Source organism: Carcharhinus amblyrhynchos, chromosome 14, assembly GCF_965287045.1.
Source record: "Carcharhinus amblyrhynchos chromosome 14, sCarAmb.v2.hapA, whole genome shotgun sequence".
Classification (NCBI taxonomy): Eukaryota; Metazoa; Chordata; class Chondrichthyes; order Carcharhiniformes; family Carcharhinidae; genus Carcharhinus; species Carcharhinus amblyrhynchos.
The window spans coordinates 60,880,850-60,905,900 of NC_137337.1; the positions used below are offsets into that span (position 1 = coordinate 60,880,850).

The following is a 25,051-nucleotide window of genomic DNA, read 5'->3' on the forward strand; positions in this document are numbered from 1 at the left end:
CATAGTTATTTCATGAAATGAGCAGTCAAATTATCTATTTTGTGATCTGTAGAATGGGTTTGTGCAGCTTATGAAATGGTTTTCACCAGTGCCCATTTCATGAAACATACATAAGAGTTACAATGTGAGCATTTATCCCCCAAAATGAGGGAAATATTTCTATCTAATTTGTCACGCTGTTCCCTATTCTTTCAACCCCTTTTTGTTCATCTACCTGCAAGGCCAGTTACCTATCACAATTTAGTCACTGCATGTGTAAAGGGGTGCCTTTATGCTAAAAGTAGCAGCAGACATAATGGCAATGGCACCTGGCCATCAGTGCACAGTGATAGAAATTGGTAAATTTGGTTGCCAGAATAACTGCATGGTAGGAGTTTGAGATCTGTGTTAAAAGCTGGTCCTTTGTTATAGTTGGCTTTGAGTGGGAACCCAGGATCACACTCATTGTTCCTCTGGTTGGTATTAACCACTACATTTTACTCTCTTTTTAGAGCCAGATTTGTTTGATGGTGAGTGTGTGAAGTGTGAGAGTTTCAACTGTTTGTTTAGTGAGTATTGTTTTAGTGTATTAGCCGCCTATCCATGAAAAAATTGACAAAACTAAATAGCAGGCGAAAGCACAAATTGATTGAATGATTGTTAAATTTTAGAACGTTGAAGGGGTTGGCAGCGACTGCTTTTTAAAACAGAATCCAGAGTGTAACACTGGGTTGTTTGATTGCAGACCTGAGTTAGTTGATCTTGGTTGGCTGCACCCTGTGACAAAGGAGAGCAAAACTCAGGTAGCCTTTTATGTGTGATCATAAATGATGGCCCTTCGTGTGGATGCTGGTTGAGTATGTGATTGGATTTGCCCATGGCATTGAATAGCTTGATGATATTCATTATCTAGGCTGTGTGCAAAGAATTCCCATTTGACGTGGCAGAAGAAAGCTTCTGACACTCCTAGAATCATAGAAGAGTGGAGATAAAAATCTTTTCAGGGGTTTACTTCAAGTATCAGAGATGAAATTTAGTTTGAGGCTCTGGACATTATGGAGCAAGTACAATGTCAGTATCCTTCGAGTTGATTTGTTGCCATTGACAAATTCTGTAGGCATCTGAATACAACCAATAGCAAGTGCAATCCCAGACCACAAAATCAGCTCCAGTGCAATCACTTGTATTTTATGACATTGTACCATTTACAGTTGTGCTGTTTGTGCCCATTTGGGCACCATCTTATAATGATGCTTTCTCTCTTCCTTAGGGCCTCCAACCCATTGTCATCTTCTCATCCCTTTGAGTGCAGTCAATGCTGTGGAGACTGTATGTTAGTAGTCATAGTGACAAAAACTTAAATTCAATATAGTGTACATAAAGCAGCAAAGACTTGTGAACAGTTTTCCCAAATGGCCAGATTCATAGGAGAGTGCTAAGAATTCATGGAAATCTGATGTAGAAGCATCCAAGAAGTAGGTGTGGGTGTATATCTGTCGAGAATCATAGTGTTGAAACTTAACTGCCTACATCAGATGGGTTGTGATTGTGTCCGAGTTTATAATACAAGAAACCTGGAACCGAGCCAGCCCATTTAAATGTTCCTTGGTGGTGGAATGAGGTGTGGATAATCAACCCTCTCATTAAATGTGGTTTTGTCTTTTAAATATTGTGAAGCTGCATTTTAACAATGATTCTAATTTTGATTCATGTTGGATGGTCAGGAGACTTGGCTCTTTAAAGGAGGTGAGGGGGTTGAATTCATGAGGTAAATGCCTTTACTCCTATGATCTCTCAGTCACTCTCCTAGTATCTGCTGTTGTAGGCTTTGCCCCTATGAAGCTGTCTCTTTATCCAGAGGACTTCCAGCTGGTCAATCAGGCAGTCTCTGGGCACGAATACTACATAAATAAGCTAAACTCTGCAGGATATTTTGGAAATCGGTTCTTCTGATTTTTCAGACCTGTCAACAGTGTCCTGCATAGAACTTGCCTTCTAGCTAAAATCCAGACTTGGAATCATGCTGCATTGAAATCAATCCATTGTGTCTGTGCTTTTTTTTTGGAAGACCTTTCCAGTTGGTCTCTTTTCCCTGCCCTTCCTTGTATCTGTGTAAAGATTCCCTTTTCAAATATACATTCCAATTCTCTTTTGTAAGATATTATTAATCAGATTGCACCATCCTTTTAGAGTGCATTCCAGATTGTAGAAACTGTTCCCATTTCATTCTTGGATTTTTTGCCTACTCTTTAAATCTGTGTCATCTCATTACTAATCCTCCAGTCATTGGAAACACTTTCTCCTTGTCTACATTATTGGAGCACCTCATAATTTTGGGCAGCTATATTAAATCTTTCCGTAACCCCTGCTGTAAGGAGAACAATCCCAGCTGATTGAGGCCAGATTGTTAGGGTGTGAAGGGAGAGCATGATGAAGATAGGGAAGAGTAAAATGGAGGCCTGATGAGGGAGGAGAGCATGATGGAGACCAGGCTGGGAGGGAAATGTATTAATGAGTGGAAACTTTTACGTCTTCCCAGAGCTGACGTAAGCAAGAGGCCTCAGCTGGCGTTGTCAAAGGTATCAGTTATTAAACTTCAATGATTCAGGATTATAATTCTTATCGGCAGGTAGTGGTACCACTCTCTCCTCTCATGGATTTTTAATAAAATCATTTATGCGTTTTGGGTGACATTGGCAATGCTAACATTTATTATCTAGCCCCCATTACTTAATTTATTTTGTGTTTTTACTCTGTACAACTGATGATCTGGACATTTAAATACTTTCTATAGGCTTCTCAGTAAAAATGCACTGATTAAAATTTATCCTACAAATTTCTCCTTTCCCCTTATGATTTAGTTGGTAAAGGCTGTGAATAGCTGAGTTGTACTGACTGAGAGGTTCCATATTTGGCACCCAAGTAATCTCGAGTTAGTGGGAAAAGTCAATCATGAAGGTGCTTGTTGTCCAATGGCGAAAGTTCATGCCTGTTACTCTAGGATGAAGACCAGATCAAGCACTGCTGCTTATCCACCCAAATAGAGTTACCTATCAGTACTTACCAGCCTAAACTTGCATAATAAAGCATGGTTGCTTTTGTAGGATATGAAGAGTGAGTTGGCATCATTGACAATATACATTTTCATGAGCCAGCTTTTTGACAAGTGACAGAACAGGCCAAAAAACCTAATATTTATCTGTATGATGCCTGCCCCTTAGCAAGAATGTGTCCTTTTTCTCATTCTGACAGCAGCTTGAGTCTCATTTATGTTTTATCGAATGCCTTACTTTAACTGTAATCTGATAATGTGTATTCTGAGATTGTGTTTGTTAATCTGCAGGACAGGGAATCTGCAAATGCAAAGAGTCCCGAGAATGAGAAAATGGAGAAGACAGACGTCATACCGGTACCACCTACAGTGCACTATCTGTATATTCAGGTAACAAAATCTATCCTCATCCTGCGGTGTTTACATATTTATGTATCAATGTTCCAGATTTCTAGTATTTATGTTTTGGTAACACTGACCTTGTATTTTCTGCATACTCCATCAGACTGTACTCTCAATGTGTATATTCCAGTATGTAACTGGAACAGCAGTTTACTTACACCATGTGATTCAGTGCTGAAGACAATGCATCATGCCACCTATTACTTGGAAAGAAACAGCTAAAATCCTCTCCCTGTCTGACGCTGACTGGATATATTTTAGTGACATTGTCCAATTCAGATTAACTGGGATCGTGCTGAGAAAATTGTCAACAGCATTTATAGTACTGACATAAGTGATTACAGATCAGATGCAATTAATTCCCAAAGCAGTTTGGGACATCCTGAGGATGTGACGAGCTACTTCTTTCTTTCTGTCCGTCTGGTTGTCTTTGTGTCTGTCTTTGTATACACAAATCATGATGTGGAGATGCCGGCGTTGGACTGGGGTGGGCAAATTAAGAAGTCTCACAACACCAGGTTAAAGTCCAACAGGTTTATTTGGTATCACGAGCTTTCGGACCGCTGCTTCTTCATCAGGTGAGTGACCTGATGAAGGAGCAATGCTCTGAAAGCTCGTGATACCAAATAAACCTGTTGGACTTTAACCTGGTGTTGTGAGACTTCTTTCTGTACACAAACCGGATAAGTCATTGTGGCTATGTGGGAGGTCAGCTAAGGTGAAAGTTCCTGCATCTGCCAGATATAACAGTTGCGAATTTCCTTGGGGCTGCAGTTCCTGATTGACTGTCACAGTGCCATTTATATGGTGTTTGCATGGTGTTTACGTGGTGGCTAGAAGGGAGAAGGCCTGAGAAGATTTCTGGAAAGTTTCTCCCAACTAAGAACAATAAAGTTACACCTCTCTAGATGAAAGAAGAAAGGCAGAAGCTTGACTAAATGTAACACCATGCAAGTAGACTTCGGTTGACATGAGTACATGCCCCTTGACATCAAATTGGTAATTACACTGTGACACAGGGGAAAGGCTTGACAGTCCTGAGCTGGAAGTGGGATGGTCAAGTGGACGGTATATTTAAAAAAGAATGATAAAGTGAATAGGTATTCATTCGCCAATCCTTACTCTTTTCAGACTTCTTGTCAGTGACCTGTTGTTGATGTAAACCGACTTAATTGGCTTGAGCTAATATGCTACTCCTGTGTGGTATCCCGGCCTCACCCACGCACAAACCATGCAAATTGAAAGAATATAGAAGCGCGTGCTGAGATTGAGCTTCGTGCCAACTGTGCAACAAAGCCCTTCATGTCACACAGCTCAAAAGTCTACTAAAAGAAGAGTTAATATAATATTTGTACCAAGTTTGGAAAATCCCTTTGCAAGCTGCTCAATTTCAGAATTGATTACCCCACCATGCCCAGAACACTCAAGACAATTCAAAAGTTCAATTAAATTCAACGCCGTAAGGTGATGGACAGCTAGGTACAGATGGAGCTCTGTTCCCTATATGGTTTGTATCCTGATTGCCATACTGCACTTCAATGGTGTATTTTTAGTTTTAATTCAACTTGACACTTTTTAATATCCCATCCGCCATTTCCTGGTTTCCTGCTGAATTTTTATGCTTTTGTTATCACATGATTGTTAGATGTTTGTATGTGTTTAACCTAATTACTTAGTGCATGTATGAAATTTTCAGTGCAAGTTACACTGCAATTCAGCCTTTGGGCTGCAAATGATTGCTTTTGGAATAAAATATCATTATTTTTATTTTGTAATCAAAAATCTTGGTACATCATAGCCCATCTGTCAAATTAGCTGCAAGATCAATGATATGATATTGACTTGCTTTTGAGTTGCAGCAGTGAGATATTGTCGATATAATTCATTTAGATAAATGGCCTTGCAGATTACCTAGTGACTTGAATCTGAATTGCTGAATTTGCAGGCACATTACTGTGTGACTTGCAAATGTTAGACTTTATTTTCTTGGTTTCTTTCAGATGGAATACTGTGAGAAAAGCACTTTACGAGACACAATTGACCATGGACTGTATAGAGATATTAGCCGTCTCTGGAGGCTGTTCCGGGAAATCCTTGATGGACTAGCCTATATTCATGAACAGGTTAGTTTTGCAGAATAGTTCTTTATAGGGGATCTGTGATATCTAACATATCTGAGCTTCCAAAAAACTTTTGACAAAGTTCACATCACAGGGATCCAGTTTACATGTTAGGAAGGAATAAAGAGTGCTAAAATCACTTGCACAGAAATATAAGACAAGCGCATTGACCATTAAACTAAAAATTACATTGTAAGAAGCAGACTTCATGACCCAACTGCTCAATGTTTATGCTCCACAAAAGAATCCTCCACTCCATTACATAGAATACCTACATTGCAGAAGGAGGCCATATGGCCCATCGGGTCTGCACCAACTCTCTGAAAAATCATCAACCCCAGTGCTATGTTTCCTTTTTTTGTGGCTTTATTAACTTGCATCACTTAGTTTCATGTATTGTGTGGCTTCTTCCTTAGATCTCTTTGCTCCTCTGCTCCATTCAGATTTATTATTCAAACAAGACTTCCTTATTCTTCTTCCAGTATAACCTCATGCTTATATTAAAATTTATTTGTCAGTTGTGTACCCAGTCTGCAATTTTGTTAATGTTCTCCTGTGTTTTGCTGCACTCATCCATAGGTATCATCAGCAACTTTAGAAATTGTACTTCTGATTCTCAAAGCCAAATCATTAATGAAAACCGTTTTGTCTTAGCACCAATCTCTGTAAAACATCACTTCTCACTTTTTGCCAGGTTGAGTAGCTACCCTTAATCATTAACAATTTTTCTGATTTGTATCTTGTTATCCAGTCTGTTATTTATTCTCGAATTACACAAGCTCTGATTGTAGTCATATCTACTACATGGCAATCCAATTGCACCGCATCTATAATTTTATCCTTGTCTATTGTTTATTACATCAAAGAATTCAATAAATTTGGTCAAGCCTGTTCTTGCCTTTTATAATCTAACTCATTTTCTAATTATTTTTATGTAGCTGTAGTAGTGTCTCTGCTATCTCTTAATTTCTTTGAATGTGTGTGAATGCAGTCCAATGAACCATAGGTTTTGTCCCCTCTGGTTAGTTTATAAGATCCCTACAGTGCAGGAGGAGGCCATTCAGTAGAGGAGCAGGGACCCGAAAGACCCAGAATGGAGATGGACAATGTTATGGAGCGGGTGATAGAGAGGACATGGGGTTCAAATAGAATGCAATTGTTGTGAATGATCTGGTTCTTTGTTGTAATCAAGCCAAGAACTGATTGAGTAGGTCAAGAAAGAATAGTTTACCCTGGTCACAGTCACATAAGATGTTATTTGTGACTTTGATAAGAAGTGTTTTGCAGCAGGGGTGGAGACTTAGAATTGTAGAATCCCTGCAGTGAAGAAAGAGGCTCTTTAACCCAGTGAGCATGCACCAACAATGATCCGACCCAGGCCCTATCCCTGTAACCCCTTGTATTTACCTGCTAATCCCCTGACACGAAGGGGCATTTTGGCACAACCAATCCACCTAACCCGAATATCTTTCCCATGCAGGAATGGGGAGAACATACAAACTCCACACAGATAGTCACCTGAGGCCAGATTGAGCGTTTCAGACCTGGGAAAGGTGGGCACAGATCTGGGAGGCGACAGCATGTTTGAGGACTTTGGAGAAGAAAAGAAGGTTGGAGGTGGCATGGTAGATTACAAGGACAGAAAATTTGAGCACTTCTTTCTGAGGAATGTGTTGATGGCTGATTCGAAAGGAAGAGGGATGATAACTGAGGAAGGAAACCATTAACAATAATATCTAATATGAAGGCCAGGCAGGAAAATTAATGATTAACAGATTGGTGGGAACAGGGTTGAATACTTAAACTTGGAGAGAAACTAGGGAAACACGAGTTGAAAGCTAGGCCTCTGGGCAGGGAACCTTAGAGAAACTTAGACTTGATGGGCTAGAAGGAAAGAATGGAAGGTTGCAAAATGGTTTGGATCAATGTTTGTGAAAGAGAATTCCGTCAGTGCCTTATACTTGTATTGGAGGTGAGGGTGGAGGGGATAGGGAAAACAGATTTAGGGAAAGGTTTTGTAATGGAGAAGAGAAGGCAAGATGATCCTGAAATACTGAGTAGGGCTGAGGAGAACTATGGTATGTCTAGCCAGAATTGGTGATGAATACCTAAACTATTTGTCTACCATCAATATTCAAGCTTGCCTTCCAGGGACTGAAAGATATGAAGATGGGGTCTTCATAAAGTTTAACATTTATTTATTATTATTGTCACAAGCAGACTTACATTAATACTGCAATGAAGTTACTGTGAAAATTTCCTGTTCGGGTACACTGAGGGAGAACTTAGCATGGCCAACGCACCTAACCAGCATGTCTTTCGGACTCTGGGAGGAAACCCACACAGACATGGGGAAAATGTGCAAACTCTGTCCAAGCCAGGAATTCAACCCAGGTCCCTGCATTGAGAGGCAGAGTGCTAACCACTGTGCCACCATGCTGTATGGGGAAAGACCAGGGTGAGAGAGTGTAATGGTTTTAAAACAAAACATGAACTTTCAGAAGTTGCATCTTGAAATGTTTTCAGTGAAAAAGAGGGAAAGTCAAAAAAATGAACCGTACTTGCTTTGCCAGAATCCAGTTTGATTCTTGACTGGACAATGGGGAATCGTGGGTTTCAGTTCTACTGATGACCTTACTCTGTCCTGACCAGCTTTTCTCTTGTTATTTCAGGGTATGATTCATAGAGATTTGAAACCTGTTAATATATTTTTGGATTCCAATGATCATGTGAAAATAGGAGATTTCGGCTTAGCCACGGATCACCTTTCTAATGTGGTGAGTGATCTGGAAAGGTATTCAACATAAATGTATCTCACGTGAATAATTTATGACTGAAGCAATTTCTATTTATGATACTTTGGTGCAGCTGTTTCTGTGTTTGGGAATGTTGCATATTGGAGATGTGGTACGTAGAGCAGACTTTGGTTACAAACGAACAGAGCTTTATTAATGGTGTGTGATCTCTTCCGTGGCTGCTGCTGCTTTCTCTATTTTCCACCCTAGATCTATTATATCGCTTTCAGTGCATACATCAATACAGCAGAGTTCCTCATGAGCTAATATAATAAATACAGATACGTAACAGGGAATGAATGTGTGTTTGCTCTATTTGGGGGATGTTGTAAATTTATATGTCATAATCAAGGTATTTGTTCATTTTTTAAGAAGATTAAACTCCAAGGCACCTAGTTGAAAAATTATTTTGCAATCCTTTATCACCCTCTTGGAAGTTACTGCCATCCATCGGGTTTACTTACATTAACTTTCAATGTTAGACTGTGAAGTGCCTCATCTGTTGTGAGGAATCTGTCTCTAGAGTAACAAGTATTGCCTGCTGGCTCGAGGGTCTGGAGGACCAGCCAAGGCCTGCTAGCTGCAAGGTGTCTCCTTGATTTCAGATGAGTGGAGACTATGAACATTGAATTAGAGGAAACTGCTGTTGACCAAATGAGCTTGCATCTTTGTGACTGATCAAGTCCAAGTTAGCAATCTTCTTAACAGTCTTCTCTTAAAACCTTCTGTCCAGAAGCTTTAAATATCTGCTCAGGATGTTTATGCTGTCCACTTCAATATTTTTCCCAAGAATTTTGTTACTCACCTTTTATGTTTTTGGTGATAAGGTTCTGACCAAGTTCACTTCTTCCTCCTAACTTTCTGATTTTTTAAAAAAACTTCAGTTACTGGGATATGAACTGCCTTCACTAGCTTACTTGAAAATAGAAAAGAGGACAGGTTGTCTTAACTTAGCTGGTATTCCTGTGATTTTAAAAGGTAGATAGAATGATAAAGGGAGTTGGTAGGTTAGAAACGGAGAACCTATTTCTTCTATGGGGAAATCCAGGACAAGGGGCCGTAATCTTAGAGTGAGGCTCTTCAGGAGTGAAATTGAGAAACTCTGTGTCACATAACAGGTAATGAAAATTCTGAAAGGCCGCAGAAGCTGAATTAATTGTAATTTTGAAGACTAAGATCGATAGATTTTGATTAGGTGTTGGTATCAAGGTATATTAGCCAAAGTCAGATGGATGGGATTGAGATATAGATTGGCCTGATTGGATTGATCTGATTAAATGACTGAACAGATTGGAGACACTGAATGAACTTACTCCTGTTGCTACATTTCTGGAAGCCTCTCAGCTTCCAAAATCTTTCCTCATACATCAAGTTCTTGATACAACAACTTCTATTTCTTCCTATTATGTCTCCCTTAAGAAACCACAAATAAAATTCTTGATATTAATGTATTCCTTCCCACAGGCAGGTGACAGGCAGGAAACAGATGGCAGTGGATCTATTCAGCTTATCAAGCCCGACCCAGCAGGTGAGACTGTTTCTGTGTCAGGATGGCATTGAGGATGGATTGATACTAATCAACATATTAGCCCCTACATAACCAACTTAAGATCCATTCAATGCAAGTGCCAAACAATGTCGATTTAGGTAAAATAAAAGCAAAATACTATGGATGCTGGAAATCAAAAATAAAAACAGAAAATGCTGGAGAAACACAGGAGCTCTGGCAGCTTCTGTGGAGAGAGAAACAAAGTTAATGTTTTCAGTCCAATATGACTTCTTCACTGTCAGTTTAAGGCTAGGAACTAGGTTGTAACTATTGAAGTCCAATTAATCAGTGACTTGGCCAACAGGAAATTTTATCCATCTAACTGAGCTGCCTGGACGTGTCCCAGTCCTGCAAGAGCAGTTATCTGACCTTCGTTGCTCAACCAGTATTCCATCAATAAATCCTGTTCACGTTGACACTCAGAGGATAACACTTGTCTGTTAAGTTGCTGCCTGTATTTTTTTTCTGCTTGAGATGCTTTTTTAGTGTCAGTCTGACTGAATTAATAGGATTATGACTCCTCATGACTTGTGAATTTGTTAGGCTCTGAGATATCTGAATATATAGTTTTTGGTTATCTGCTTTGGTTTGATAACTAATTTCTTTTTACCTCTCTGATTGAATCATTGCACTTTACTGATTGCCCAGTGTGTAATTGAAAGGGTGTTGTATTATCAGAATTGTTGCCCTTTAGACACGGCATGAAGCCAAATGTCTGGCTGTTCCAGTGATTCAGGTGGGTGTTAAAGTCTGTTTGAAGAGCAAGCAGCTCTCTGGTGTTGTGGCCAATAATTCTCCCTTGGCCAACACCATACAAATTTACACTTCATGTAATGCTTTCACATAATGAGAGATGCCAAATCTCTTCATACACGCAAGATAACGACATTGAGCAATAATGGCAAAATGGTTAAGAATGACACCCAAAAGTTCCAAATTCCCTATGCTCATTCTCCATTTCTGGAATCAGTTCCTGGAATCATTTTAAATCACTTACAGTTATAGAACATTGAACAGTACAGGCTCTTCAGCCCTCAATGTTGTGCCAAGCTATTGCGAAACCCAAGATCAAGCTGTCCCACTCCCTATCATTCTGGTGTGCTCCATGTGCCTATCCAATAACCGCTTGAAAGTTCCTAAAGTGTCCGACTCCACAGCAGGCAGTGTATTCCACACCCCAACCACTCTGACTGAAGAATCTACCTTGGACATCCCTCCTATGTCTCCCACCATGGACCTTATAGTTATGCCCTCTAGTTACAGCTACATCCACCCGAGGAAATAGTTTCTGCACATCCACTCTATCTATCCCCCTCATCATCTTCTAAACCTCTATTAAGTCGCCTCTTATCCTCCTCCACTCTAAAGAGAAAAGCCCCAGCTCCCTCAACCTTTCCTCATAAGACCTACTCTCCAAACTAGGCAGCATTCTGGTAAATCTCCTCTGCACTCTCTCCAATGCTTCCACATCCTTCTTATAGTGAGGTGACCAGAACTGCACCTAATATTCCAAATGTGGTCTCACCAACGTCCAGTATAGTTGCAGCATAACCCCATGGCTCTTAAACGCAAATCCCCTGTTAATAGACGCTAACACGCTATGAGCCTTCTTCACGGCTCTATCCACTTGAGTGGCAATCTTCAGAGATCTGTGAATATGAACCCCAAGATCTCTCTGTTCCTTCACATTCCTCAGAACCCTGCTGTTGACTGTAATCCGCATTCAAGTTTGTCCTACCAAAATGAATCATCTCGCACTTATCAGGGTTAAACTCCATCTGCCACTTTTCTGCCTAGCTCTGCATCCTATCAATGTCTGTTTGCAGCCTGCAAGAGCCCTCCACCTCATCCACTGCTCCACCAATCTTGGTGTCATCAGCAAATTTACTAACGCACCCTTCAGCCCCCTCTTCCAAGTCATTGATAAAAATCACAAATAGCAGAGGACCCAGCATCCTTGCATATGCTTCCTTTTCCCTCTTAACAAGACATTCAACCTCCTTTGTGAACCATGGTTCCCTCACTCAGCCATTTCCTCCCTGCCTGCCAGGGACATACCTATTAAGGACACGCAGTATTTGTTTCTTGAAAAAGCTCCACTTTTCATTTGTGCCCATACCTGATGGTTTCTGTTCCCATCTTATGCTCCCTAATTCTTGCCTAATAGCATCATAATTACCCCTGCCCCAATTATAAACATTGCCCTGCTGTGTGACCCCATCCCTCTCCATTGCAATAATGAAGGACACCGAATTATGGTCACTATCTCCAAATCACTCAGTATTTGTTTCAATTACAGGGAATCTGACCGGAATGGTTGGCACTGCCTTATATGTGAGCCCTGAGGTACAGGGCAACACCAAAGCCTCCTACAATCAGGTAGTGTATCGTGCTTATATATCAATAACTAGATAATAAATTCCAGCATCACTTACGGGCTAACTACTTATCTCCCTGTAAATGGCTCATTCTTTAAGTATTGTTATCTGTAGTGTATCTTTGTTAATGCCACATAACTCTGAGGAGTTCATTTTTGTAATGTGAAAGGTTTGGTGTTGTGTCTTTGTTAGTTTGGCACACTACTTGATTTGCTACTGAGGTCCTGTCACTGGGAATGGAGCTGTAGTTCTCATGGTGGGCAATTCCTGTGCTCGGTGATGTTGAAATTGTACCTCTTTAACTTCATTTTACTAATGTCATTTCTCTGGCAAGATGACCACCACCACCCCACACACACACACCCGCCCACCGGCTCCAGCTGACCTGTTTTTCTAAAAAAAAGTCTAATAAGGGAACATATCTAGCAAATAGTTTATTTACAGCGTCCTAAATTTGCCCTCACCAACTATTAACTTGTATTTCATAGAGCTATTGATTTTACAAGAAATTCTGTGCATAAACTTTAAAATTAGAGGTTTACGTCATGGAAACAGGCCCTTTGGCCCAATTTGTCCATGCCATCCTTTGTTTTTAAAAAACCCGTAAGCTAAACTCAATTGCCCACATTTGGCCCATATCCCTCTATACTCATCTTACCCATGTAACTGTCTAAATGCTCTTTAAAAGACAATTCTCCTACTACCTCAAGCAGCTTGTTCCAGACACTCGCCACCTGTGTAAAAAAATAAATGCCCCTCTGGCCACTTTTGTATCTCTCCCCTCTCACCTTAAACCTATGCCCTCTAGTTTTAGACTCCCCTACCTTTGGGAAAACATATTGACTATCTAGCTGATCTGTGCCTCTCACTATTTTATAGACCTTTATAAGATCACCCCTTAGCCTCCTATGCTCTAGAGAAAAAAGTCCCAGTCTATCCAGCCTCTCTCTGTATAACTCAATCCATCCTGGTAGCATCCTAGTGAATCTTTTCTGCACTCCTTCTAGTTTAATAATATCCTTTCTGTAATAGGGTGACCAGAATTGCACACAGTATCCCAAGTGTGGCCTTACCAATGTCTTGTACATCTTCAACAAAACATTCCAACTCTTGTATTTAATATTCTGACCAATGAAACTAAGCCGAATGCCTTCTTCACCAGTCTGTCCACCCGTGACTCCACTTTTAAGGAGATACGAACTTGTACCACTAGATCTCTTTGTTCTGTAACTCTCTTCAACGCCTTACCGTTCAGTGAGTAAGTCCTGCCCTGGTTCAATCTACCAAAATGCATTACCTCACATTTGTCTATATTAAACTCCATCTGCCGTTCGTCAGCCCACTGGCCCATTTGATCAAGATCCTGTGGCAATTGGAGATAACTTTCTTCACTGTCTACTATGCTACCAATCTTGGTGTCATCTGCAAACTTACTAACCATGCCTCCTATATTCTCATCCAAATCATTAATATAAATGACAGATAACACTGGGCCCAGCACTGATCCCTGAGGCACACCGCTGGTCATAGGTCTCCAGTTTGAAAAACAACTCTCTACAACCACCCTCTGACTTCTGTCAAAAAGCCAATTTTGTATCCATTTAGATACTTCACCCTGAATCCCATGAGATTTAACCTTATGCAGCAACCTACCATGCGGTACCTTGTCAAAGGCCTTTCTAAAGTCCATGTAGACAACATCAACTGCACTGTCCTCATCTAACTTCTTGGTTACCCCTTCAAAAAACTCAATCAAATTTGTGAGACATGATTTTCTACTCACAAAGCCAGGCTGACTGTCCCTAATCAGTCCTTGCGTCTGTAAAGCCCTGTAGATCCTGTCTTTCAAAATATCATCCAATAATTTACCTACCACAGATGTAAGGCTCGCTGGCTTGTGTTTCCCTGGCTTTTCCCTGCAGCCCTTTTTAAACAAAGGCACAACATTTGCCACTGTCCAATCTTCAGGCACCTCACCCGTGACTATCAATGATTCAAATATCTCGGCTAGGGGACCCACAATTTCTTCCCTAGCCTCCCACAATATCCTGCAATACACTTCATCAAGCCCCGGGGATTTATCTATCTTGATGCGCTTTAAGACTCCCAGCACCTCCTGCTCTGTATTATTTGCACTCCTCAAGACATCACTATTTATTTCCCCAAGTTCCCTAACATTCATGCTTTTCTCAACAGTAAATACTAATGAGAAATATTCATTTAGGATCTCACCCATCTCTTGTGGATCCACACGTAGATGACCTCGTTGATCCTTAAGACGCCCTACTCTCACTCGTTACTCTTTTGCCCTTTATGTATTGTAGAAGCTCTTGGGATTCTCCTTTGCCTTATCTGTCAAAACAATCTTGTATCCCTTTTTGCCCTCCTGATTTCTCTCTTAACTCTATTCCTTCACCCTGTACTCTTCAAGGGATTCGCTTGATCCCAGCTGCCTATGCATATCATGTGCCTCTTTCTTCTTGACCAGAGCCTCTAAATTGTGTATTAGAAAGTGATAGTGATCCCATGTGCCTTTATCTGTGGCTATGAATGAAAATATTGGAATGATGCACAGTGATTCTGTTTTATTTATGGTTCCTTAAGAGAGACATAATAGGGGCAGCACAGTGACAGAATGGTTAGCACTGCTGCCTCACAGCACCAGGGACCCGGGTTTGATTCCCGGCTTGGGTCACTGCCTGTGCGGAGTCTGCACGTCCTCCCAATGTCTGTGTGTGTTTCCTCCAGGTGCTCTGGCTCCCTCCCACAGTCTGAAAGACGTGCTGGTTAGGTGCATTGGCCAGGCTAAATTCTCCCTCAGTGTACCCAAACAGGTGCCAGATTGTGGCGACTATGGGATTTTCACAGTAACTTCATTGCAGTGTGAATGTAAGCCTACTTGAGACACTAACAAAATAAAAAAAATCTTTGGGCACTAAGATGCAATTTAGCATGACCAACCCACATAACTTGCACACCTTTGGACTGTAGGAGGAATTCTCCCTCACTGTACCTGAACAGATGCTGGAGTATGGCGGCTGGGGGAATTTCACAGAAACTTTATTGTAATGTTAATATAAGCCTTACTTGTAACTAATAAATAAATAAACATACCTTTAAGCTGGATCGGGGGATTAGGTATTGACACCTCTTGGAGAAATTAATAGTCTTTAGAAACGAAGACATTTAATGGAGGGATGGATGTGCAGTGAGATGTTCAGCAAAATATGTCACATCAAAAAAGACAATGATGATGGTATCATTGGGAAAGTAGTATGTTGTACAAGTGAACATTACACACCAATATGACCAGAAACATCTGTGAACTGCCATTATTGTCCCATCCCATTTATTTGTGTGTGTGTGTGTGTGTGTGTGACTTCATGAAATTACAGCTAATTTCTGCCATTTATTCCAGAAAGTGGATCTGTTCAGTTTGGGAATCATTTTCTTTGAGATGTCGTACCAACCCATGGCCACAGCGTCCGAGAGGATATCAGTTCTCAGCAAGTTGCGAATGGTAGGTGCTAATGTATTGACCCTTAATGGAGATAATTGGAATCCAAATTATTGTAATTATCAGTAAATCCATCTCTGCCTCAGAAATAATCAGGTTGTGTTTTCAATTTCAGTAAAGTCTGTTCAAATTGTAATACTAAGTTGAGATTCAAGAAGGGTAGGAAATTTTTTCACTGTCCATTATATGTAGTCCTGAGTAAAAGGAGCTTTACCATTCTTAATCTTGTTTGGTTTCTCTTAATATTACTTTTAATCCCTATAGATATTTGTGCTCCTCAATTCTGGCCTCTTGAGCATCCCTAATTTTGATTGCTGTTGTGCCTTTAGCTGCTAAGGTTGTAAATTTCTCAAATTTAACTTCTACCCTACCCTCTTTCCTCTTTTTTTATACCTACTCTTTGACCAAGTTTTGGTCAGCAATCCTACGGTCTCCTTATATGGCTTGGTGTCAGATTTTGTTTCTGAATGTTCCTGTAAAGCACCTTGTGACATTTTATTAAAGGTGCTATACAAATGCAAGTTGTATTTTTTCTAGTACAGAGAAACACACTTGGACAGTAATTGACTATAGAGTTTTGAAACGTGCATTGTGTCAATGTAGAATCATTTTTAGATTTATTTATGGGCCTAATGATATACAAAAGTGATATAGCAGGGCAGTGAATTGCACAATATTGAGATACAGTGTATGTAAAAAAAAAAATGCACTCAATCTCTCATTCAATAAACAGTATTAAAATGTCTTTCCTTCAGAACTGCTGGTGGGTGCTCTTCTGAATTTGTGTTGCGACATTGAACCAGAAGAGTAATTTATTGTACATCTGACCTGGCAATGTTTGAGGCTTAGTGAATGCCAATAAGAGAGAAGTGACCCATTGCCTAGTGCTAGCTTCCCTCACCTTGGCACGAAACCTTGAGTAAAAGCGTCATTGTGGGAGGGATGAGGTGGCGGTGAGCCCAAAGACTAAAGGTTGGAAGTATAAAGGTCACGGTCCAGATATGCACACACAGAATTCATTGGACAGTCTGACTGTGGCGAGGAATGGGCATATGTGGGCATCTTGCATTGTTTTCTCCCCTCATAAAAGCACTGAGAAGCACTTGTTCTTGGGTTTTGAAGGTTGCAGTAGTGCCCTTTGGGGTTTGGGGATAGATGTCGTGTGAAGGAAAATTGCTTATTTTTCAGTTTATTGATGGAAATGTCTAATCTAATTGAAGTTACTTTTTCCTTTCCCAGCCCATAATTGAGTTCCCTGAAGATTTTGATGAGAAAAGATATTCAAAACAGGTACAGTCTTTGGCTTTTGCCTCACTGGCAATTGTATGAGTTGTGACCTGGATAAAGAGTCTGGACCATAGGTTATAAGGTGGGCTGTTTCTCTCCCCCAGGATTGGAACGCAAAACTTCTGAAGCAGATATGAACCACTTATCAGCAAAATAACAACTCACTTTGTTGTGCTTGCAAAGAGCTAAGCTAAGATGACCTCAAATTGCAGGACCCTAAAAAGGAAGGTTTCAACAAGAACATGCCACTCCATTATTGTTCAAAATTTACATTATTGATTTGGACTTTGGAGCAAGCAACTCAGTATCAAAATTTTCAAATAATGCCAAACTGAGACATAAAGTTAACGTAAAGTTAATATTAACCCTCCATGGACCCCATCTCTCTCTTTCTATGTAATCTGATCCAGTCCTTTAACTCTGAGATATCTGTGCTCATTTGATTCTGGCCTCTTGAACAACTCTAATTTGAATTGCTCCAACATTTGTGGCCGTGCCTTCAGTTACCTAGGCTTTAAGCCCTGGAATTTCTCTCTGCTAGCTCTGCCTTGCTTTCCTCCTTTAAGAAAAAGCCTACCTCCTTAACCAATATGAAGTGCTTTGAGACATTTTATTAAGTTGTTGAAGAATGCAGCAAAACACAAGACATTGGAAAACTTCCAGAGTGGTCAGTTAAGTGGCAAATTAACTGTAATATAGATAAATGTGAATTGATACACCCACACTGGAGAAAATTTACAAAAAAACTGAATGTGGTTGAAAAGCAAAGTCTATAAAAATATGAATGGGTTGGACAAGGTAGATATGAAAAGAATGGGTAGAATTTTCTGATTTTTTTTCCGATTTCTTTTTAAAGTCTTGTCTTGGATGGGAAATGTGGAGGGCAGCCTGCTGGATTTACCTGATCAGATATCCCTGTTCCCTCACCAATGACATAATGACAACTTTAAAGGTTGGGATCCACATTTGCATTAATTTAAATATGAATATCAGCCAACATTCCCATTCCCACTCCCCTCCCCACATTACATTGTCCATTCACATTGGCATGGCCTGAATCACTTCAGGTCCCCCATAATATGCAGCTAGTGAACAGAAGCTGCCGGAGCTGCACAGATGAGTGCAGGGTTTCCACCCTCATTTCAAATACTTTGTGAAAAAAAAGTGGAAGGGGTGGGGTCCTACACATCATGCTGGCTCAATCAGAGCCTGGCCCAGCAACAACTTGAGCTTTTGAAAGGTTGGGATGGATTCTCTTTTTAAAGTTCACCACGGATTTAAAAATCAAAACATGAACTCCCCACAGAACAACAACTCCCCCTCCCCCATGTAACTTCCAATCCCCCATACAGTCCCTCTTTCCCCCTGGGGACTGCAGTTATCTGTGCAGCTCCGGCAGCTTCTGTTCACTAGCTGCATATTATGGGGGACCTAAAGTGATTCAGGCCATGCCAGTGTGGGGTGGGGAGTGGGAATGTCGGCTGGTATTCGTATTTAAATTAATGCAAATGTGGACCCAACATTTAAAGTTGTCATTATGTCATTGGTGAGGGAACAGGGACAACTGACCAGGTAAATCCCGCTGGCATAAAAGTCGTTTTGGGACACTCCCTTGATTCTCCGCCCCCGTTGCCATTCCCACCCCCCTGTAGGCCAGGGCAAAAATCCCCACAACATTTCCATTTGGAAAATCTAAAACTAGGAACTATAAAGACAAAGTAATTACTAAAAAATTAAGTAGGGAAATAAGGAGAATTTTCTTTATTTAGTGGTTAGAACATGTATCTTGCTGTTTTAGCACAGTTTTTATATGGCTGGTTCAGTTCCTGGTCAGTGGTAATGTCCTGGATGTTGATAGTGAGGGATTCAGCGATGGAAATGCCATTTGAATGTCAAGCGAAGATGGTTAGATTCTCAGATTGGAGATGGCACTTGTGTGGAATGAATGTCACTTACTACTTATCAGCCTAAGTCTGAATGTCGTCCAGGTCTTAGTGCATTCAGACAGACTGATTCAGTATTTGAGGAGTTGCAAATGGTACTGAACAGTCTGCAATCATGAGTGAACATCCCCACTTGTGACCTTATCTTGGAAGGAAGGTCATTGATGTGAAGCAGCTGAAAATGGCTGGACTGAGAATGCTGCCCTGAGGAGATTTTCAGAAGTATTTTGTTGGCTTTGAAATGCTTTGGGACATCTTGAAAATGCAAGTTCTTGTCATATGTAATAACATTGTGGCCGCTTGAGTTATTGACTTGCAATGCAAAGAGGGGAAATTATGCTTCAGTTTTACAGAAGCTTGGTTAGACCTCATCTGGACTACTCCATTCAGTGGTGGGAACCCTACCACTGGAAAAATATGCTATGCACCTTTGAGAGGTTGGATAGAATATTCATCAGAGTGCCTTCTTAAAAGGTTAATTTATGAGGATAGGTTAAGAAATAGGAGCAGGAGTGGCCCCTTCAGTCTGCTATCCCATTCAGATCATCATTGAATTTCTATCGTCAACTCCACTTTCTTGCCATCTTCTCATTTCCCTTGAATCTCTTTGCATTGTAGAAAATTCCTAAGATACACAAACCGTTGTGTGAAAATACTTAACTCAGTTTTAAATGGCCAATCCCTTAATCTGAGACTAGCCCCTGCAGTCCAGGGAAACAACAGCCTCTCAGCATTTAGTCTGTTCAGCCCTTTAAGAAGTTTGTATGTTTCAACGCGATCACCTGTTCTTCTAAATGATACAGAAAAAATTTTCATCGCAAAGTTGCATAAAAATGGGTTGTATTCATTGATTGTTAAATATTGAAGAGCAATCTGATTGAAGTTTGTAATTGATTTATTAGCATAGATAACAAGAAACAGTATTCCTTCTGGGGAATCAACAAATTGGCATATTGTAAAAATTGGAACCTATCTGTTCTGCGCAGATTCAGGGAATGCTTCTTTTCCCCCAAAGTGTGGTGGCAACCTTGAACTCCTTTTCCCAAAAATCTGTGAATGTTGGCTCAGTTGAAGCCTTTAAGATTGAGATGATAGATGTCTTATTCAGTCAGGATATTGAAGTTATGGATCAAAAGTGGGCAAATGGAGTTGAGGCTGTGAACAATAGGTAAAGATGCTGTTAACACATATATCTGTATAGCATAGAGAAATAGCTTAAAGTTAGGTAAACTGGATATAGCCAGGCACATTGATAACCCACATTATGGAAACAACTGTGAGTTTAGTCACAAACATAGGACATAAGGTTCGATGCTGCTAACACAGCAATAGTTAGGGATAATAAAAAGACTGCCTGTGGTGTGGAGATAACACCAGAGGTGTGATGTGCAGTGAAGCATACACCATATCCTGAAGGAATGTAAGAGGCCCAAGTTACAAAAAGCAAATTGTCTGCAAGATGTGTTGTTTTTACAACTAAGCATAAAAGGGGGAAAAGGTCACTGAGATAGTTGGGACAGCAGTGATTAAGTTGGCAAAGGATTGATTACCGCCAATCTGAACTGGACATGTAACAGTGTTAGATAAGATGGATGAGTTTGCTAATGCACTCTTGTGATAACAGGAGACATGGTTAGATGGGGAGTAGAGGGGATGGGAACTTGGGGTACCTCGAGCCAATAGGGGAATGACAACACATAGATGGGACAGGGACCACCAATTAGGGGAGAACAATACATTGCAAAGCCATTACAATGCTTGTAAAAAAGTATAAAATGTGCTGCAAATCTATGTAAGGTGTGCCTATTTTATTGGACACCCGGTCTTGCAAGAACGTTAAATAAAATATCTTGCTCCTTCAGAACTTGACTTGACTAAATTGTTTGACTGTGAGCTGCGTTTCTCACAAGGCCCAAATCCGCCATGATTAAATTGAATGGCAAAATAGATTTGAAAGGATAAATGCCCATTCCGGTCCCTATGCAGCAGGAGGTGGCACGGTGGCACAGCGGTTAGCACTGCTATCGAAGCGCCAGGGTTCAATTCCAGCCTTGGGTAACTGTCTGTCTATGTGGAGTTTACATGTCCTCCCCTTATCTGTGTGGGTTTCCTCCACATGCTCTGGTTTTCTTCTGCAGTCTAAAAATGTACAGTTAGGTGGATTGGTCATGCTAAGTTACCCCTTAGTATCCATAGATGTGTAGGTTAGATAGATTAGATAGGAAATGTGTGGGGTTATGGCCTGGGGATGTTCTGTTAGAGTCGATACAGATTCAGTGGGCCAATTGGCCTCTTCTGCAATGTATGGATTCTTTGATTGTATGATTCTATCCATTCTCATACAAACGCACACAGTTAATGTCCTGATATTGCTCTTTTCTTCAAAGAGGTTGATAGTTGGCTGGCTGTTAAATCATGACCCAGCAAAACGCCCCACTGCGCTAGAGTTGCTGAAAAGTGAGCATCTTCCCCCGCCCCAAATGGAGGAGTCAGAACTACATGAAATGCTGCACCACGCACTGGCAAATACCAGCAGCAAAGTTTACCGGACGTTGCTGAACCAGATTTTCTCCCAGCACATCACCCCTGCGATGGATTTCACCTATGATGTTGATGTTCACAAGGTAGGAAATTGATAATATCACAAAACAGCCTCCAGTGGGGACACTGCAGCATTGTCACTGGATTTGCTGAATCTATTAGGAACAAAATTAAACTTAACTGCAAAGCCAAATACTGTACTGTATTAAAAACTGAAAATGCGTTACAGGTCTGCTAACGTCAGTTTAGAGGGAAAGGAAGTTGATGTTTCACATCGATTACCTTTTGTTAGAGCTCATCTCACCTTAATTCAGTTTAATCATGATTGGCACACTAAATGCTGTTCTATTTCAGTTTGTAATGTGGCAAGAGTTTATCAGCAAGTTTTTTACATCAGTAAAGGCTGTGAAGATCGAAATAAAATAAATAATTATCTTTTGCACCCTAAGAAACATCTTGTGATGCATTTACAACCAATGTTTTTTTTCATATGTGTAGTGTGTGTTTTTCATCTGTAATATTGACAAGTAAAGTACAATAACAAAGCAAGTATAAGTTGTGCAATTTACTATTAGAAGTATGCCTGAGATCTGCCAACAGCAGAAACAAAATCCCTGCATTCTTAGTGACTGCTATCCTTTTGAATCTTATGTATGTAATTCAAAGTATTGACTCCATTGTGCTGTTTCCTGTTCAATGAACCTAGTGATTTTCACTGGAAATTTTCTTTCTCTGAAATTCATGCCAGCCACAGTTCAAAATGGTGGGGGTGGGGCAGGGAGGTAGAGATGTAGAATTCCCAAAATCTGCCTTCTGGCTCTCACACCTCCCTCAGCTCATCTGCCAAGACTGTCATCAATGCAGGTAAGTTAGCAAATGACTTATTATTTATTGTCTATGAGGACACAGGATCATAGAGTCAAAGAGATATACAGCAGGGAAACAGGCCCTACGGCCCAACTCATCCATGCCAACCAGGTTTTCTAAATTGAACTACTCCTATTTGCCTGCATTTGGCCCATATCCCTGTAAACCTTTCCTATCCATGTACCTGTCCAAATGTCTTTTAAATGTTGTAATTATACCCGACTCTACCACCTTCTCTGGCAGCTCATTTCCATATAGGCACCACCCTCTGTGTGAAAACGTTGCCGTTCAGGTCCCTTTTAAATCATTCCCTCCACTTTAATCCTATGCCCTCTAGTTTTGATTTCCCCTACCCTGGGGAAAAGACCTTGGCTATTCACCTTTATATCTGCCCCTCGATACAGTAAATCAATGCAAACTTATTAGTTTCTTAACTAGCTATAACCTTCCTGTCCTTTTCAAAATCTTGTGTGACATGGAGTTTAAAGGCAAACCTTAACCTCTACTATCATTCCACTCTCCTTTATTTGCAGCATCCATCCTCCTTCCCTGGCCCTATACTATTATGTAAAATATAATGCTGGTGGACCCAGCTCCAGGATCTCAGTCATCTATTTAAGTAAAATTTCAACCCTCTCCCTCTTCTTTCTGCAGGCAAAGTATAATCCTGTTAATTTGAAAAATGTTTTTCTGCTGCAGATTTTCAAAAAGAATAAAACTGGAACTCAACCCCTGTGCCTACTCTATACAAGAGTAAAAATTCACAAAACATCATATCCTGACTTCAAATGACAAGCAATATTGAGGGGTGTTCACCAAGATCTGTTGTACTGATGTTTTGGCCAACTGCTGGCAGTAAGTTAGAAACTATGACTGGACGTCTGAAGCCACACTTTGGCTGGTTGATCTGTTTTTCTGTTGGAGTGTTAGCTTTGGCCATTCTGAAGAGGAAACACCAAGTGCAATCAGATTTTAATTTGTGCATCTTTTTGTAAAAAAGTTAGTTGTATGTTTTTCTTTTTTTAGGGCAGTTTTTCAGCATGCTATGCCATGCTGCGGCACTATGTGTACGACACTGTCTGCCGTGTATTCAAAAGGCATGGTGAGTATAATGCATTGCAGTTAGCTAACTCATCTGTTGGCTCTGCCTACTGTTCTATGTGGCTTGTTTTCTGTTGCCTTCTGCAGTCCATCTGAGTTGCTATTATGTTCAGAGCTCTGTTCGAGTACTGCTTACACTCCTACTTGCTATAGAATGAAATGCGTATAGAGAATGTGAAGAAGATCCACAAGGATGATACTAGAAGGAATAAACAAGTATGGAACAAGTTGACAGACTGGGTCTCTTTTCACTTGAACTGAGATGGATAAGAAATAACCTTATGGAAGTTTTTAAACTGTATTTACCAAACTATTTTCCAACATGAATCAGGTTTAACATCAGAAGCAAAACAGCAACAATGCAACATGTTAACATTCAGTTTATAATTATTAAATTGTGTTTTATAAATTAATATATGATACTATGTCATATTAATTTAAAAATCTGTGTTTTGAAGCACTTTGTAAAAATGTTATTTTATGAAATTCACGTGGGTTTCATCAAAGCTCTCCACGTTCCCTGGTGATCTAAGACTCAGTAAAGCCCCTCTCCCGTACTTTGTAATTAGTTACCGTGCACGCACACCCATCTTCCCAACCCCAATCGTTTCACTCACTCACTCAACTCAGCAGTTCCTCATTGCAAATAATCTCCCTCCCCCCCACCCAACCACCCACCCAACCACCCAACAGAAGCTTAGTAAAGAACAAAGGTGTATTATGAAACAAATCTAGCCCAAGAAATCAAAATGGATAGCTAAAGATCCTATAAGTATATATAAAGGAAGAGAGTAGCTAAGCACAACATTGGTCCCTTAGAAGACAAGACTGGGGAGTTGATGGGAAACTCAAATGGCAGAGACACTAAATCAATATGATGCCTGTTTTCAAGGTAGAGGACACTCGAACCATCCTCATAATAACAAGTAATGCAGAAATTGTTGCAAAGGAGGAACTTAAAATAATCACCATCACTAGAGAAAAAGTAGCGAGCAAGCTATTGGGATTAAAGACAATCAAGTCCTAAGGACTGATGGCCTACAACTTGGGTCTGAAAGTATGTGGCAGTAGAGATAGTGAAGGCATTGGTTATAATATTCCAAAATTCCCTGGATTCTGGAAAGTTCCAGTGGATTGGAAAATAGCTAATGTATTGCCACTGTTCAAAAATGGAGAAAGGCAGAAAGTAGGAAATTATAGACCAGTTAATTTAATGTATGTTGGCGAACTGTTGGAATCCATTATTAAGGAAGTAATAACGGGCCATTTGGAAAGTCAAAACGCATTCCATCAAAGTTGGCATCATTTTACAAAGAGTAAATCGTGTTTGACTAACTTATTGGATGGAGTTCTTTAAGATATAACAAGAAGTGTGGATAATGGGGATCCTGTAGATTTGGTATATCTGGACTTCAGATATACCACATAAAAGGTTAATACGCAAGATAAGATGCCACAGGATTGGGGGTAACATATTAGCTGGGACGGAGGATTGACTAACCACAGAAAGCAGAGACTGG

At 40.3% G+C, this 25,051-nt stretch overlaps 1 protein-coding gene across 2 annotated transcripts in view; it reads left to right on the forward strand.

Annotated features, from left to right (window-relative positions):
• eif2ak4 (eukaryotic translation initiation factor 2 alpha kinase 4) overlaps nt 1-25,051 on the forward strand; it is a 128,850-nt gene that overhangs the window by 60,393 nt on the left and 43,406 nt on the right. For both annotated transcript variants that reach the window (XM_080202975.1, XM_080202977.1), the window contains exons 14-22: nt 3,323-3,421; nt 5,434-5,556; nt 8,226-8,330; nt 9,813-9,876; nt 12,197-12,276; nt 15,694-15,795; nt 17,032-17,082; nt 21,410-21,646; nt 23,457-23,532. In XM_080202975.1, the coding sequence (XP_080059101.1) occupies nt 3,323-3,421; nt 5,434-5,556; nt 8,226-8,330; nt 9,813-9,876; nt 12,197-12,276; nt 15,694-15,795; nt 17,032-17,082; nt 21,410-21,646; nt 23,457-23,532 (937 nt within the window). The remainder of the gene's footprint in view (nt 1-3,322; nt 3,422-5,433; nt 5,557-8,225; nt 8,331-9,812; nt 9,877-12,196; nt 12,277-15,693; nt 15,796-17,031; nt 17,083-21,409; nt 21,647-23,456; nt 23,533-25,051) is intronic.